At 50.3% G+C, this 18,237-nt stretch overlaps 1 protein-coding gene across 4 annotated transcripts in view; it reads right to left on the bottom strand.

Annotated features, from left to right (window-relative positions):
* The window catches only part of Exp (expansion), a 296,958-nt gene that overhangs the window by 150,471 nt on the left and 128,250 nt on the right, over nt 1-18,237 (bottom strand). For all 4 annotated transcript variants that reach the window (XM_077704570.1, XM_077704571.1, XM_077704573.1 and 1 more), the window contains exon 2: nt 15,825-15,981. In XM_077704570.1, the coding sequence (XP_077560696.1) occupies nt 15,825-15,981 (157 nt within the window). The remainder of the gene's footprint in view (nt 1-15,824; nt 15,982-18,237) is intronic.

Raw genomic sequence — 18,237 nt, 5'->3', positions numbered from 1 at the left:
AAAAAAAATCTTGACCGTCTTTGTGGGATTGATAAGCTACCACTTCTAATATGTAACATCGTAAAAATAAAATACTGTGCAGAACGCCACAGGCAAGTCTTCATGAGAACGAAAAAACAATCAGAAGTACATTTCTTCTTCTTGTTTTATATTGTATTTGTATATACAAAGTGGAAGGATGTTGGAGGGTCAGCCCAACGTCTGCACAAATGTGTACGTGCACCAGTTGGCACCCTCGCCTAAACATGAGCAGGCATACGTATTTTAATTTGTAGCCTACAAAGGAAATTAAAAAAAAGAAGAAGAGAGCGACATGGGGAAAAAGCTTGAGTCTAATCAACGTTCACGTTTCGCTCTGCAGTCGAGATCGGTATGTATTACAGGTCCAAACATCGATTTCAGTTAATTCCACATCGTATCTTATCGCTGGACTCCTTTCACTGGTTGTGTTGTTACAGTTTTCGCTAAACGCAGTATAGAGGACCAGCTACATCTGCGATATGTCTGGTGTTTTTATGGGCGAAAACACCTTAGGGGCTGGAGCTGTTTGTATCTCCTGTCGTCGTCGTAATCGTCGTTTCATGTTGTCACGGTACTAAAACACCGGGAAACTCGTTTACGCCTCGCGCTAGAATGTCACGCGTGCTAAAAAAACACCGGGACGCTCTTTTACGCCTTGCGCTAGAGGACTTTGTGCTTCAAAGAGACGAGACTTTTACGGCAGAGCTGTATACCTGTACCCCCCCCAACGGTTTCATCTCCGTTGGCAAAAACGCCAAGGCGCCAAGAATACACTTATGTACTGCATGCTTCGCCCCTCCCAAGGTTTCACGTTAGTGGAGATGCCCCAGGGTCTTGTTTCTTGTCTGTTAAACAACACCAGGTAGCACTGTCTGCCTGTTAGAGGCGAATCCTTGCGCGATCCGGAAGAGACGGCAACGCGGGGTCGCCCGCAACTTGGTCGGCCGGTCGTCGCGTAACGCAGGTTCGGTTCCGGCTCAACATGGCCCGGCGTCTCGACCTTGGGGAGATTGAATGCGCGGTGATCCAACCGGCCGGCTCGCCTGCAGGTCAGGTAGCGGTAGCCCATCCAAATGGCTTTCCAGTACCCCCAACAACAATGCCATCGATAGGAGAGCGCCTGGAGCGTTCGTCGTGGCGTTACGCCAACCTTCCCGCCAAAGCGGATTGTGCGCCAGTACGCGACCATGAACTCTCCGCCAGTGCGTACAACAATGATCCGTATTCTTTTTTCCGTTCCGCGATCCTTTCGTCAGCCTCCGCGGGTCATGATGCGTGGCGCACAAACGAAAGGCAATAAGCCACCATCGCAAGAGGCGGGAGTCAGTCTTCTGTTACAACGGTCTCTCGCAAGCAAGGAGCCTGCAACGCACAGACACCGAGGCGCAAGACGCAACGTGCCTCTTCTCCCTTTCCCCCCTCTCCGAGCACCCGCGTTTTCTTTGTTTTCCCGGCAGCCCTAGCATGACAATTCAATAGCGCTCCCAGCGCACTCCTTTCGAGGGGGAGGTCTATAAGACGTCGCAATAGAGCGCTGCGGCCCGCTGATCCAAGAGGGTAGCCCGACGCCGCGGCGGATGCGGCCGACGCCAGTGCCCAAGCCTCCGCGGGGGGCCCCTTCTACAAGCCGAAGGGAGATAGAGAGAGAGAGGGGCACCGCCTGCTCTCCCACGTGTCACCGAGACGCGAGTGAAAGGTGGGCGATTGCAGTCGGTGAAGGTTGCGGCTCATCATCGGCTGCGCCGGGTGGGGTAATGAGCGGAGCGGAGACAGCGCGGCAGTTTACGGCAGCACATGCTCCAGTCGGGCGGCAGAAAGGGCGCGCTCACAAAGGCATCGGCGCCGCGGGGGCAAGGACACTCCCCGGTCGTTCGCCCGTCCGCGAGGCATACTGGGCGGTCATCTACACGGAGGACGTGGGATTGCGCGATCTCGGGGGCGACGATGACTGCGCGGCCCCCCTTCCTCCTCCTTCGCGGCTGACGGTACCCCCGAGTCGTGTGGGACTGGAGCTGCGGCGGCGGGGGTTGGTCAACCAGCGTCCGCGACGGCCCAAGCCACGTTCCCACAGAACAGGGAGGATTTTAGAGAAGCAAAGGTCTAGCTTTGCCTGTAGTGCCAGAAAAAGCGTAGTGGCGGGCGTCGTGAACTACCCAGTACGCCCCGCTTGATGGCGCTGTAAACACGGCTTTGTAAACATGGCGGATGCTTTTTTGCACAGGCCGCTTGAGCTCCTTAATAACATGGCTGCCCTCGCACGGCGGCCGCCGGCTCGCTGCTCCACGGCCGGACTCGACTCTCCTCCTCCCGCGCGCGAAAGGGGCGTCGAGTCCGGCCGTGGCTGCTCCTGCTGGCTCCTGGCTGGCACGCTGGTCGCGTGTTTACTTGCGCCGCGCTAGTGAAGTGATGTTACGCCAGGTGACCAGATGGCCTCGACTGGCACAGACCACAGTGAGCAGCAAGTGAGAACAAATCGTTTATTGACATCCGCAAGTTTACAGAGGCCAGGACATCATTTCATTTCGATCGCTGCAATTGTACGTCGCTTTCGTGACAACATTTTTTTTTTTGCCATAACAACTCGTTCACTTGCGCTAAGATATCGAACGAAGGGCACAAATGAAGTATTGACGGCGACAACGGTTTCCTTTGCACCGTCTTTCTAGCGGAGTGCATAACACTCACCTTCTGTTGGAAGAATCGAATATTCTGGCCTCGACAGCTGCCTTCCGATGCGGAATTTCCCCACATTTGTCATTCCACAAGCACTCAATTCCCGTGTTTTGCCAGTCCTCTCAACAACTGATGGACGCAAAAGCACATAACAGCAATAACAGTCACGAAACCGGTGCTCCGCGCACATTGAAACGGTCGGCCGTTGCAGCGGTTTCAATTTGAATGGCGGCTTTGTGGTTGCGAATTCAGAAACGAGGTGGTGCACCAGTCGGCTGTTCGTAAAAAGTTGCGTACATTTTTGCTCAACGGATGTTTGATGCGGAACTTGTTAATAGTATTTTTAAATAACACATTGTAAGCGAACTGTGTGGGCTCTTTGAGTCACGGAATGAATGTTTTGTATTTCTATACCAAAAATAACATTTTGCCCTGCGCCGTCTGGTGGGCTTGATGGTCGAAAACAGCGCTTTAGGTTGGTCACGGTGGGGCGTCGATTTTTACGCCGCCTATAGGGAAGACAGGGAACGTCCAAGCTTGAGAGGCCTGACGTTCCCTATTGAGCCGATTAAGTGGCGCCGGTGGGCGACGCCGGAGGAATCTTTCTATTGCTCGCGGCTTGCGTCAGCCCATTGTTGGCCGGCATCGGCCAGATTTCGCCTCCTTCGGTACCCCGCCGTGGTGGATGTGACCGCGCGCGGCGGCGTTCCTTTGTGGCGTTACGTGGCCACAGGCCGGTGACGATCGTTCCGCTCTTCTTTCGGGCCTGCAACATCCGGACGGGGTGTCCAATTGGGGCATGGCGTCGCCGTTCCGCGAGATCTCTTTCTGGCCGCCGGCGGCGTTCGAACCTTGGCGGAAATTGCGCCAACAGCGCAAGAGGGAATCGAAAAGTAGCCCTGCTTACCGCGATTGCATTTTCCTGTACCCAGATGTGAAGAGACTTCGCCTGAAATTCGCCCGCCGATGGAAACATGATTTGGGCGGTCGAACCGAGGAAGATATCTTCCTCGACGCAGTCATGCGTGGCGTCAATCATGCGGCGAGATGGAACCTCTGTGGAACCCCGCTTCCTGTAAGCTTGCGCAGCGTCGACAACTCCTGCGTTGCCTTTGCCGGTCCTTCACCGGTTGCTCCATCAGCCCGCCTCGAATAACTTCATTCACGGGAGCTGTCGCGGCTTCACTACGACCCTGCATTCTTTATACTCCTCCGCTTCTATGACTTTATTTTCCTTCGTAGGTTCAGTATTCTGGCGTCCATTCCTCTGCCGATTCCACATCGGCCCGCTGTACGCTACGCGACAGTTCACACCTGTTTATTCCTGAGTAAATATATTTTTTAAAGCTCCGTTCTGGCCCCGTATAGCATAGAGTTTCTTGGTAAGTATACTAGAGAGCAAACTGCGGCCGGGAATCCATGTCGCCGTGCGGGGTTATGGGAAGATGAATGCTGCTGGCTTGGGCTTAGCATGACATTTGGATTATGAAGCCTTTTTTTTTTTCTTGGGGGGAGAGGGAGGGGTGTTTGCTTTCTTCACTATGCATTGATATGCCAAGACAGCCGTTCCGACCAACTATAAACGTTGGTTCCGACAGACTCTCATTAAAAGAAATACGCTTGACTTCCTTTTTTCGTAGTTTTAAAACTGCGTTTTTTTTTTTTTTTCCTTGATATATAACAAAGCACTCTTCTTGGCGTTTTGGTGGCACTGCGTTTGCATTTACGACCACTAAAACGTTTCAATCCAAGCTAACGACGAAAGTAAGGCGAGCGTAGGGTATAATGGGGGCCCATTATGACACAGACCATGGAGGAAAGAATACTCAGGAGAGGCCCCTAGCACCCCAATGCATTGCGAAAAGTGTGGAGGAAGTCACGTGAATTTTCTTGAGCCCATGGACAATGTTGCTTACTTGTTTACAACTGCGGTGGCCAAATTTGGGCAAATAGAACGGACAAACTTTTAAGGCGCTTGGTATGTGGCTGCCTCGCTACGCTTGCAAACCAACGCAGTCGCTACGACAAACGTTTTCAAATTAGGCCAGTTTGAAAACTCTGCCATCGGAGGCGTCTGCGTTCGCCATCCCGCGAGCCTGTTGCTATGACGACGACAAACGGTACTTTGCCAGGCTTAAGAGCTGAAAAATCGTCCTTCTATCTCAAAAACGAAGGCCGTTTTTCGATTGAAACTTTATGTGAGGGTTAGAATGGGCAAATTGAAAGCGAAATCAACAGCTTAGAAGTTGACATCGCACCGAGGAATTAGCGACGAAGCTGTTTTCGCTTCGAAGCGGGAGGGCAGGGCGACGCCATGTTAGTCAAATCAAACCGGAGACAGCAAAGGATGATGGGATAGAGGGCTGGGCTCCGTGGGCTCAAGTCATGGCGGGACTCGGCTTCACAAATGTGACGTTAAGGCCTCTCCTAACCTTTTCTTTCCTCCACGACACAGACGGTTTTGATGAGAGCCGCATAGACGCTAGCGCCAGATTCCTCTCTAGTGTATATTGTAAAAAGCTCTATGACGCATAGCCGTGGTGCTTTGCCCGGAAGTCGAGAAAACGCAGGTGAGGAACCCTGTTTTCAAAGTTGCCCATCGCGTAACGGGCCCCGGAACCGTGCCATGCTCTCGCATACACAGAGATCCTGTGTGCATGCCGCCAAGCGAGGCGGAATCGACTACGTGCGCGCCACGAGGAGCTTCCGTAAGGAAGTGCAGCGGACCGGAGCCACGCGCATTGTCTCACCTCCCTCCCATTACGTCACATGCCGTACAGTTCCTGAGCGCGCGCATCACTGCAACTCCTTGCTTGGATTGTCTTGACTTGGATTGTTGCTCGTGCTTGGCTACTCTTGGTTATGTGGGTGCTGTCAATACAGTTTGTACGCTACGAACTGGAGAGACAAGAAGCAACCGCGCTTGCGGTTCTTTGAAAACGTGAACTACTATGTAATTTCTGACGCTTCACACAACTGAGGGGCACGAAAAACGCGAAGTACAATTTTACATTTTACGTCTGCGTTATCAGCTGTTGCACCCTTCGAAACGAACGCATGGCTCCATAATGACATTTTAAGTGCGTGGATTAAATGCAGACCGTACGATATACGTTGCCAACGCCAGTGATTCGACAGGCGTTTTAGCGACCGCTTTTTCTTCCCGTTCAGCACCTACTGAAAGCCAGCGGCCAATAATAGAAGACGATTTTCTACAGGCAAACTAGACTCTACGGAGTGCCATAAAAAGCGCGTTTTCGTAAATGCGCGCTGCTGCGCAAGTGTATATATGTATACGTCGTGAACACGGACGGTAGTTGTGGTAATCGAGTTTTCGCGTTCTCGGACAGGGCTTTTTTGGTGGAAAGCGGGTGATGACCACCTGTTTCCGCGTCGGAAATCTGAGGCGTTCGAGCAGGGAAAATGGCCGCGCAAATGGTGGAAGTGCGCCCCAAGCGAATGAGTTTTGTTTGTGCTGCAGACAGCTCGGCGCCGTTAGTTGGGAGCGCTGTGTTTTTTCGGCCTCGTTTTCGTTCGCGTTTTGTGGAAAATTGCGAGTGTCCGTGGTCACTCCGGCAGGTTGACGTCAATATTGGGGTTAAGCGAGCCCCGAGAGTGTCGCAGCGATTCTCGGTCACAAAGACGAAGTACAGCTTCGTTTAATTTGAAAGAAGTGTCTTTTGTAAACCCATTCAGCGCTATTCCAGCAACGAAAAACGTTTTTTAACTGAGAAACGAAAGAAATGTTGAAAACATTAGCAGTGGCTTAGCTCTGCTATGCCAGGATATACGTAGCGTGAGCTAAGGTGCTAAGGTTCAGCAATCCAGCCCAATCCAGTCCAGTCCAGTCCAGTCCAGTCCAGTCCAATTCAGTCTAATCCAGTACAGCCCAGTCCTGTCCAGTCACTGCTCTTCGCGCATGCTCAGCACGGCTCTTCACGAGCTATCAAGCGGCTCCGTTGCAGCGTCAGACTTGGCTATGCGCAATTGAGGCGCACACCTGGGCACGCTTCGTCGCCAGTACGTCTTCCGCGGTTATGACGCAACACAATCCAACACAATACACTTTAATCCAAATCAAAGCCAATCCAATCCAATGTCCATCGCGCTTGCTCAGAACGGCCCTTCACGGCACACACGAAACTGCTCAACCTCGGCCAGTGTAGCTTACGCTACAAAACTTTAAATTGCGCTCTACAGTGATGTGTAATTGGCAAGAGTGACGTAATAGGGACCAGCACTAAAACGCAGTATTCAGTGTGTTTTCTGCAAGTCAAACGATACGATCAAACGGGATCAAAGGCCCCTCTATAGTACCATTTCTTGGCGGAGCCCTGGGGCGACCGGCGGCCTCAAATTGCGCACAGATTTCTGTGACGTCATAGAGAAATTGCCGAAAAATGGCTGCGGAGTCGCCACAGCTTCGTGTGTTTTATTGTGTCTCGATAATCTGTTTGAAGTTTGCGACGAAATTGGCGCAAATTTCAAGGGACAAGGCAGTCTTTTTAATAAACCAAACGAGGCAGTCGTTTTGCGACAAAATTAATTGGCGCAAACTTCAAGTTTGCGCCAAACTTGGCGCCAAAGTTTTGCGCCAAAATTGGCGCGAACTTCAAGGGAGAAGGCATTCTTTTTATTAAACCAAACAAGGCAGACTTTTTAATAAACCAAACTTGTATTTTATTTTCGTTGCCCCTTTAAGATCTTTTATTCTTAGTGTTAGTGAACGTTTAGTGCAATAGCAGTAAATGCAAGAGGTTTGCTGCACGTTAAAACCTATTTTCGCCTCCTGACCAATAGAATGCAACCAAGAGTATACCTGTTAATCGTCGATTCCTTTGTACGAAACCACCGGTGAATTTGTGCACCCTAGAAAATGACGTGTTTTGTTACCGTGCAGGTTATTACTACGCGAGCTCCACACCCACCTTTTAAAGTGATGTTCCTGTAACCGAAAGTGTTTTACAACTTATAAAAGTTGATTGGCACTATCCTGTGGTGCGCTTGCACGGTGGTAGATACGCTGCATTTACATCAAATGTCCCCTGTACTACCTTTCTGAGCACGTGAAACACTTTTGGAACATGGTGAACGAACACATTCAATATTACATTATGTGGCGACAAAATACCCCAGCACAACATTACTGCTCTATGCGCATCAGCTAGCTTATGAACTTGCTCAAAAAACTTTCCTTCGTGGGTCAGTGTGAGGTCACAGCTTCCTGATAGCTGCTTTTAGCCGGCTCTTTATAGTCGTTTCGTTGTGTCTATAGAAGTGCTCCACAATATTAAAGTAGAGATAATGAAGGTATCTTTTGCAGAGAGCAAATGTCACGGATATTGTCTGTGGGAGATGACGAACGGTATAGCTACAGAAGCGGTGTTGTATGAGTCTCTCGACAGGATCCCTCAAGAAAGTTGGATCTGTGGCAATGGCAGCTTTGAACGTTTGCAAACAAACAATAGTGGCGGCCTTTGAACGTTTGAAAACAAACTCACACCCGCTCAACTCAGTAAATTCCCTCCCTTTCTCTCTTTCTCCCTTTCTCCCTCCCGCTCTCTCTCCCTCCCTCGTTTCCTCACTCACTCACTCACTCACTCACTCACTCACTCACTCACTCACTCACTCACTCACTCACTCACTCACTCACTCACTCACTCACTCACTCAGCATAACTGACGGCAAAAAATGCGGGGCCAAATCATGCAGCAACGCTAATTTACCGTGAGAATACATATTCATATCCAGGATAATTACCGAAGGCGGGTTTCGACAGCAAATTATCCGTAATTGAAGCTCCCATCATCACGAAGCCAAATTGCTCTGGATGTCGCCAACGTCTCTATTTTCTTGTTTTTAATTTGTCACCTCTTCTCTAACTTGTTTCGGTTGGTGTACACCTCACGCCCACCATCGTTTATATCGCTCTTTTTTCAGTCTCATGCAAAACACATTACTTGCGTGCCGCGTTAAACGCAGTGATATCTCTCTGTGCCTCCCCACATCGATTTTACCCTCAGCCACACGACCTTTTCGTACGTGTGTACATTATATACCACGCTATAGACGCGGCGGCGTCCAAATAGCGATGATTTAACTTCACGCGCCCTCAGGTAAAATTGCCTAGAGGTGTCTGGCTGCACCGACAGCCACTTTTCCCAACGGCAACGCGCCAAGAAAAAAGACGGAGTACGGCGTGTCGAAGCAAGCCGAAGGCATCGAAGAGTTCACGTTAAGGTTAGACATTTACAAGGAAAACGCTAGTTCTCAGCTCCGGTTCGTTGCGCATATCGCGTCTGGGCGATGGCGTCACGTGTTTTTCGCCCCTCAGTTCTGGAAGCGAGCCGACGGTGTAGGTCAGGTGAGCGCCCAAATAAACGAAGCGTCAGGAAGGGGCTATTTACACGTGGGGATATGGCGTATCGCGGACGTCGTCGTGATCGACTGAAAAGTGCGATCGGATAATTCGACTCGTGGCTGCACTAAGGCTGGTGGTGTGTATCGGCAGGGGCCATTTCGACGGCAGACTTCTTCACAAATCCAGATCCGGCTCAAAATATGTGTGAAAAACGACGCCTATCACTTGAGAAGACCGAAAGAAAACAAGAAGCAAAACAAGACATCATCAGTTCCGTTAAGGTGCCCCCTACACCAACCTGGAATCCTTAATATCGCGTTGCTGCCGTATATCGGAATTCTGTAGGGAGCCGTCTTCGATTATGTGTACATGAAGATATAGGCGTATCATCATCATCACCACCATCACTATCATCATCACCATCACCCAGCCTATCTACACCCACTGCAGGGGCAAATACCTCTTTCGTGGATCTCCAGTTTTCTCGGGCCTGTGCGAACTGCAATCATTTTATCCCCGCAAACTTCTTGATCTCATCTGCCCATCTAACTTTCTGCCGCCCCCTGCCATGCCTGCCTTTTCTATAGGAGTATATGAAACTTGAAGGAAGCGACTCTGGTTGGGTACGCGATAATGTCTGGGTGATAGTTAGCTGGCAAGGAAAAAAGGACAAGTTAATGCCTTCACGTCAATGCTAAGGGAAGAGGGTTGCTCTCAGAAAGGCACAATAGAATTCGTGCAGCGCAATGTTAACTAACGTTTGAGTTTGGGCAACTTGGTTCATAAGAAAACGGTGAAAACAGCGCTTAACCGAAGACACAAGCACACAGACACCAGCGCTGACAATTCGATGTTGCAATGTTGACTATCTTCAACGCCACTATAACGTGGCCTTAAGAGACCGATTGTCGCGAGTACGTGCAACGCACAAGTTCATTATTTTAGCAAAGGTTTCGGCGTATTGCGCGCCTACAGGAATGGGCGCACTAACGTAGGCACGTACGTACGCTCACGCGCACGCACACCATTTCTTCCAAAACTTTTCCACGCCCTCCGCTGCAAAGAAAAACACGGGGGCGACGAAACGCAGTGCCAAGGATAAGTTTACTTTTTTACCGCGTACATTACGGTCTTGCGGAGCAATTACTGCCGCTGGAGTTCGTCTAAGGCCACAATCAGCGCGTTTTCATTGTCTCCCAGGGACGTACGTCAGCCTGCCGAAAGCAGCGAGCGGCAACGCAGGTAGCCGCCAACGCCGCACGATCGATTCAAGCCAGTCCCGACAGCCACTGTACACCTTGACGAGCTTTCCTACGCGTCCTTGCCACAATTTCAATCTCGATCCCTCCTCGTTCCCGCAAATTCCCGCTGTCAATACAGGACAGGCGATGTATACAAACCCACCGTATGAAAGGGGAGATAGAGAAGACTGGACGAACGCGGCGGCGCGGCGACACGAGAGCGGCATTTATTTCGTTGAAAGGAGCAAAGCGGGTTTGACTGGCTTTCGACCGCTTTTGACACGCCAACCCTCGCAGGGTATACTTACAACGAGCGCATGCCAGCGCTGCTCAAGGCGTTTGCATTTCCAGCGCGTGCACCTCAGAGGACGTCACATGCTTCGTCTCCGATCGGCTGTTGTCTTGGACTTTCGTCGCTCGGCTCTCTTGCGTTCAATTTTCATGATTGCGGCACCATCGCCCATTCGAGTACGGGCCTACATATCTCCACGCGACTACCGGGGAGGTCAGTGCGTGAAAGTAACGAGCGAGCTCGCGAGCAATAACAAGCGCCTCGGCCGGAGTGCGTGTAATGGACGGTGAAATAGCAGCCGCGCTAGGCTCTCGTCGAAAACGAGGGTCTCGAACGACCTTTCTCCGGTATACGGTATACGTGTACGCGGGCGCAAACATCACGGCCGAAGGGAGCACGCGCGTCCGTAATAATACTCGCAGTGGCCGTGTGTGCCGCATAGATGCGCGGAGAGACCACGCATGTATGCGGCCCGCTTAGCCCGGGGCTTCAGCTGTGACCCACTTGGCCGCCAAGAAGTGGGCGCTTCGAAGCGGCGGCCATCCGGCCCGTCCTCCCGGGGCTCGCGTGCCGCGACGACTCGATCGCGCGTCACGAAGTCGGATTTAATTATACGAGGACCCGAATCACCGACGAGCAGTCTCGTCGTTCGCTACACGATTCACTCGCTCGCGCGCTTCGCAATGCTCCTGGACAAGGATGCGGGGCTCGATGCGTAAGGACATACCGTCGCGGAAGCCCATGCTGCGTCGGCGTTGTTTACTTGTCTTTTCGGCGAGATCAACTAGCGTCTTTCACAACCACGCATCGGCAGCGGGGAGTATCCTACATAGGATTGCGACACTACTCCCGTGCCTCGCTTTCGTTAATGCCTGCGTGACGTCGCATTCAGCCCTCTGTCGTGATGCGTAGGACATGTTAGATGAAAATGATGTCTTCATCGTCCTTAGAGGTAACACGTGCGGCCGCTGACATGTTCGCGCATACGGAGCGCAGTCAATCTACCCGGCCCAGTTCATGTAGTAATCGTCGCAGCCGTGGTTACCCCCCTTCAAAACTCACGGCTGCCAACCGGCCCGGTGGTATACATGTTATGTTCAGCATGCCAACGCCCGATTGCAAGATATCCGCCGGTGGCCTTTTCATCGGGGAATCAGAGGTATACGTTCCTGTCAACCTCTTGCGATCCTCGGTGTCTATAAAAGGCAGTTGGAGTGAAAGGAGGCTTATGTGGCCATAAGGGCCAAAATGGTCCCTAAGAAGAAAAGTTAGTGCTTTAGCTTTACAAAGAAACACCTGGTATGGTTTTCGCGTCGCTTGAGAACGACAGCCAACGGTTAGACGCTGGTAAGAGGAATCATTGTTATCAAAAGGACACATCGACCGTGAGAACCAGAGCACTACCGAAAAAGAGTCAAGTCACCGCACGTACACAACTGGTTTTGTTCACGCCGCCGATATTTTCAATTCCAGCTGGTGGTCGAACCCTCAAGCTCCCAGAGATCGAAGGGGATGATCCAGATCGTGCAGGCTCAATTAGCTTTCCTCCAAAAACGCAAAACAATAAAAACGGAGAGAGTGTGCGCTGTTGTAGATAACGGACTGACCAACGGCCCGACCCCCACAAGGGGACGGAATGTATATAGAGTGGATATCGTGAGGCCGCGATCTGTTTTTGCTTTTGAAGCCAGGGAACACGAGCTCGCAGGGCACGTACACCGAATCTATACTGCATTGCGCGCGATACGGGGGCGCCAAAGCAACCCAAGTCGTGAAAGCACCCTGGTGGCGCCGCGGACAATTTGCATGATGAGTTGGAGCGGAGTGCAAGGTACACCAGTAGGTCACCGTTGTTCTGTGGTCCTTCGCCCTCCTCTGCCGTTACTCACCATGCTTCTTGTTTTGTTCAAATCTCCCGCCTCGTATTTTGTCTTTCCCCGCGCCGTGCACCACCCGTCGTGACCGGGCTAAGCGTGATAGGAGCAAATCGTTCACGCTCGAGCGCCTTTCATGTCGGCGCTCTGCGAGGCTGCTGACGGAGCGAACGGCGCATGCATACATGGCGTAGTGTGGTCGCGGCGTGCGCGATGCTTGGCTGAGTGCAAGTGCCGCTGCGGGAGGTAATTAAGGGGCATTAAACGTGATTTTGAGGACACCGGGTCCTGCGAGGATCGCTGTTAGCGACGACCCAACACGAAGAACGGGTTGCGCGTTCGGAGCGATAGCGTCGACAGGCACGGCGAAGAATGATATATGCACAACGGCGTCATTGCCGTTCATCAAGGTGGTTACATGCCAGCGGGAAGGACCTTAGTTCACCACGCGCAATTGCTCTAGCTAAGGACATATGGTATAGCCCTAAATCACAGCTTTGAAGCCTGTGTGTTGGTTGTCACGAAGGGCTACACTGCAGTGGATGTGTGTTTGCGCGTTTAGCATTTCGACGCCGCCATCGGGACCATCCCGCAAGAAGCAAGAGAAGGAACTCGCCCAGGAAGCACGAAGGAACGCGTGGCTCTTCAAGTTCATGAAAGAACACATTTTTGTTACAGTTAAGGCTGAAAGTTGGGCTAGTTGGTGTTGACTTAGATGCATATTACCAGCGAAAAAACAGACAGGGACGAGGAAAGAAGCAGAGTGTCCCGTCTGCTTCTTTCCTCGTCCCTGTCTGTTTTTTCGCTGGTAATATGCATCTAACATTTTTGTTAGCCAGCACCCCCTCTGACATGATGGTTGAAGTACACCGTCAATATTGACTATTTGAAGGGGCGTGGAAGCTGAGATATGATGTCAGCTTCCACTTTGTAAAGTTGGATTCCCTTGATGAATCGATTACTAATAGTGAAATGTTGTTCAGTGTATTGTAACATTGCTTCTGTGTAATTCTTGTTTTCAACAAACTAAGTTGTGCCATGTATTGTTTATGACCAAAGTTGTTGCAGCTGCACCGGCGCTCTGGCCTCGTCAGGCTGTCTCTACAGCTTTTTGCCGTCAACATTGTCAGCGCTGTACCAATGTTGAAAATAAACCTTGATTTGTTTTGATTTGATTTGATTTGATTTGATTAATGCCCTCAATGTCCGCTTCAGACTTCAGCGACCCCAATGCTGGGTTCCAATGCGACCCTTAACTGGGTTCCAATGAAATAGAACAAAATCTACATTCCTTCGGCGCCTGTGTATATTGCAGTGTTTGACGAACGAAAGTGAAAAGGCCCATGTGATACCTCTGTGGATCCGTCAATTGAGCAAGCGGTGTCTTTAATATTGCCCGGCTGCAGTGCATAAAGCGATTTAAATGTTATTCATATCATTGAAGCCTAGTGTTTTCGCGGTGAAAATATATTAGGCGTTCTAATCGTATGAAATGCCTGAGGACCTTACACGTGTTATTTTCCGTGTTTTTGCTCCATTTTTCATGTTTTATTATGGTGATCAAAGCAAGACGAGGTAGCTATAACATATAAAACACATCTCATTATTTGCTGAACATGCCAATTAGTTTTGCAAACCCGAATTAGATAAGAAAGTAAATAAATACCAGAGCAGTTCCTCAGCTAGTTTTCGCTGCAACCATCACCGCGGATTATTTTTGACCACGTTCCGCATCACTGCATAGGAGCATTATGGCGCGGGCTTTGCTTCCTGATACAACAGCTGTGTTGTTGTAGTAATGGAACTATGTACAGGTGCCATTATAACTAATTGGAAATAGGGTTAGTGAATATCACAAAATATTTCTCTCACTGGCTTAATGACAGCCATTACCAGTTTACAGGAAGCTTTTTCTGATATGGGGGACTCCTTTAAACGCATAATAATGCAGCCAGGCACTCCCCGGGAGAAGAAATTCCTGTCAATTTACGAGACCGTGTTCCAATTACTTTTGACGGCACCTGTATACAGTTCGTCCCACACAAAATATTGGGTCTGAACGCTGAGCGTGCGTTAAACGACGCCAGGCAGTTTAATCCGCAGACCTCTACTTCGGCGCACCTCTACTTTGGGTACTTGGACTTAACGGGCCGTAGTACCCCAAGACCGCGTTTCAATTACTTTTGAAGGAAGCTGTACAGTTCGTCACACACAAAATTTTTGTTCCTGAACGCTTAGCATTCGTTAAACGACGCCAGACAGTTTGGTACAACCCGCAGATCTCTACTTCGGCCCACCTCTACTTGGACTACTTGGGCTTAACGTGCCCAAGTACCTCAAGGGGTACTTGGGTACGTTAAGCCGCATTTTTTCCCCATCAAAAGTGGGCGGTCGCTGCTCAGGCCTCGCATCGTCTGCACGGTGTTGGCCTACATTGGTCTGTGACGTCACGCACAGGTGCCGAGGCTGCAGTCGACGGCCAGGCGGGCGAGAACGTTGGCCTCGTAATTTGGGAAGCGGCGCGCTAAGGTCGTGCAGCGGCGCTCATTTGACCGATGAGCAGCGACCTGAACCTGGACCTCCACCGCGGGATTGCATGGCCGTCGCTCCGTCTTCACTAAGCTTTGCCCGGTGCGACGACGAGGCAGCGCGGCATGGCCGGCTCATTTCCGGGTGCACTCAGAGTACGAGCGCTCCATCGTAAATTGTAATCTCGAAAGCACTGTGCCACAGCGAGTGTTTCTGAGCCGCTGAGGTTCGACTGTAAGACGGAAAGCGCGTGAATTCGTAGCATCCTCTTTGTTTAAACCGTTTATAAACGCTGTAACTTCGTTTGCGTCTGGTCCGATCCCGGTTGGCCGGGCCTTTAGCGCCGTTGCTAAGGTGCTAATAGTGTGGTCATCCTGTCCATCAATGGTGAGTTGACTTTCACCATATACGAAGGAATAAGTTTGCGCAAAAGACGAGTACGTAGATATAGAGAATACAAGACGAGCGCAACTTCCAACTTTTATTGAAAGTTGCGCTCCTCTTGTCCTCCCTATCTTCTTCCTCGATCGTCTTTTGCGCAAAATTATTCATTCGTACGTCATGAACCAGCTAGCCAGCAATAAACTCCTACTAATTCCCCATATACTTCTTTCAATGCCAGCAATGGCTGCATAGGCCTCTCCTAAACTCTCTCCCCCCCCCCCCCCCCCCCCCCCCCCCCCCCGTCTTGCGTGGGTTCACGATAACTCTGCAAACGCTTTGGGCGGCGCCACGGGAGTCTGAATGCTGATCGCATTCACTGCCGTTACAGGCCTTGTGCCACGCCAGGTCCCTGGGAAAAAAATCGCAAAAACAGAAGTTGGGGAACGCACCTTGAAGAGCTTCTCCTTCTGGTACCAGACGTCCTCCTCTTCTTCGAGCGTAAAGTCCACGTTGAGCTCATCCCTGGACCGGGAGAGGATCTTCCGCCTACTGATCATGGTCGCCTCGGAGCTGGCCTCGCCACTGGACTCCGCCGACGGCTCACTCCTGCGAGAGAGCGAAAACGAAACGTCGGGGTTAATTACTTCTCCCAGGAAATTGGGAAGGACACAGATGACAACTGTCTTAACAATGCCACCTGCTGTGCTACTTGGTTCAAAAGCCAGCGTCGCGTGCATATCGTTCCAAAAAATAGTTGCAAAACAGCCGTCTGCAGATATATACAGGGTGTCCCAGCTATCATGCACCAAGATTTTAAAAAAGAGTGAAGGCGTAACTCGAAGGAAACCAGGTGCATATTGTTTGCAGTACTGTGAAGAAGCGGATAGTATTTTTTTCTTTAATGAGCCTTAATTAACTAATTGTAATTAATTATCTAACTCGAGAAATACTGTCCTAATCACTAAAGTGTCAATGAGGCACTTGTAGATAACCACGAGGGGCATCTAACTGCGGCATTTTCAGCGATGAACTAATTGCGTACACACTTATTCTGACAGATAAAGGAAACCCGCGAAATATGAAAAATACCACGTGACGGCGCCTCCGCGCGCACCGCAAAGCAACGCCCTCAAACAGGCTGCCTCTGAGTTAGCCAGAATGAAATAGGCAAAAGAAAGAAAGAAGAAATCGCGACCGAGTTTGTTCCTTATCTGCACACGCGTCCCGCGAATCTTGCTGCTGCTGCTGCAAGTTCCATGCATGCTATTATCAAGGTGATGCGCTGTCTCTTCAGGCGGGTAACAAGCGAAGCTGTTGCTTTCAATCAGCTTTGTTTGGGGACGCTGCTTTACAATGCGCGCGTAAGCGTCGTCACGTGGTATTTTTCATATTTCGCGGGCTTCCTTTATCAGTCAGAATAAATGAGTACGCAATTAGTTCGTCGCAGAAAATACCGCAGTTATATGCCCCTCGTGGTTACCTACAAGTGCCTCATTGACACTTCAGTGATTAGGACAGTATTTCTCGAGTTAGATAATTAATTACAATTAATTAATTAAGTCTCATTAACGAAAAAATTACTCTCCGCTTCTTCACAGTACTGCAAACATTATGCACTAGGTTTTCTTCGAGTTACGCAATTTCTCTTTTTTTAAATCTTGGTGCATGATAGCTGGGACACCCTGTATACTTGGGAACAAGTTAAGAACGGCAATAGCTCATGTACGGTGTCACTCCGCCTGAGCGACGGACCCGCATGTCAACGGGCGCGCGCGTTTTGAAAGGAGATGCTAAGAATGCGTGATATCATCTGCCTTTTCTGAAGTTGTTCGTCGTCGCTGCAGTAGTTTATAAGCATATTAAGTCCAAAAAAATATCACGAAAACAGCTCGTGCCATGTTTAAAATATTCCCAGTAACGCACTGCTTCCGCCGGGCGGAGCAACATGCAACTGCGGTGATGAAGCACAGCGGCGACTTCCTGTAACAGGAAAAAAAAAAAGTATTTTGACCCTAATAAGTTGTTGTGCCTGCCCTTAGCAGCGCTAGTATTAAACCAAGAGTATAAAATATATTAGTGCCTTTTTGGTAAGATGACAAGTTATCGCCCCGCAACAAAGGGGAAACCAATAGCAATCATTATCATCATCATCGCGGCCGTTGTTAAGTTGTGCCCGAGCATAGCATAACACATCTGCGCACGCACCATGCTCCTGCATCATCGCATGCTCCTGGTATAAGCTGTGGATTAAAAGGACAGGCAACAACTTCAAAAATGAGGTCATTGTACGAACTGTTTGCTGCCCTCCGAATAGAAAAAGCAGGATCGTTTGCCGGGGCTCTAATACCTCTGAACGTACAAAATTGAGCAGAGATGCCCTCAACAAAACTACGGTTGTCCTCGATAACTGCAACTGATGTATCAATTGCCTCGATCGCTTTGCAACAATCCTCACTTCGTCGAACCCGTCGGGCGACCCGTAAAATTCTCCCTGTTCAATCGATTGCGCCGATGGAGCAATCAAAACAATCGCTTCCGTGAGACCCACTGAGCGTAACGCGTCAAAAAAGCATCCTTTGTTTTCCAAGCCATCGCTTCCGGTCTTAAACGCCCTCCTTTGCGTCGTAACGGAAACCTAACGCGGGCAGTTTACTAAGCAATCGTAGATCTCGGTCTCTCTGAATCCCCGCAACCGTGAAGACTCTACAATCAGTCTCGCCACGCGGCGCCCCCCCGCGGTTATCTTCGCTCTTTTTGTCGCTCTATCCTTGTTTCAACGGCGAGACAAAAAGGTTCGCTGCCGCAAAAACAGAAAAAGAAAGCAACACAAAGAGGAAGGCTAGCGGCTCAGATTCTGCGTTT

Source organism: Haemaphysalis longicornis, unplaced genomic scaffold (assembly GCF_048455015.1).
Source record: "Haemaphysalis longicornis isolate Haplotype H1 unplaced genomic scaffold, Haemaphysalis longicornis Haplotype H1 scaffold_3, whole genome shotgun sequence".
NCBI classification, from domain to species: domain Eukaryota; kingdom Metazoa; phylum Arthropoda; class Arachnida; order Ixodida; family Ixodidae; genus Haemaphysalis; species Haemaphysalis longicornis.
The sequence above is the reverse complement of the archived record's forward strand: the minus strand, read 5'-3'. Positions and strand labels throughout refer to the sequence as shown.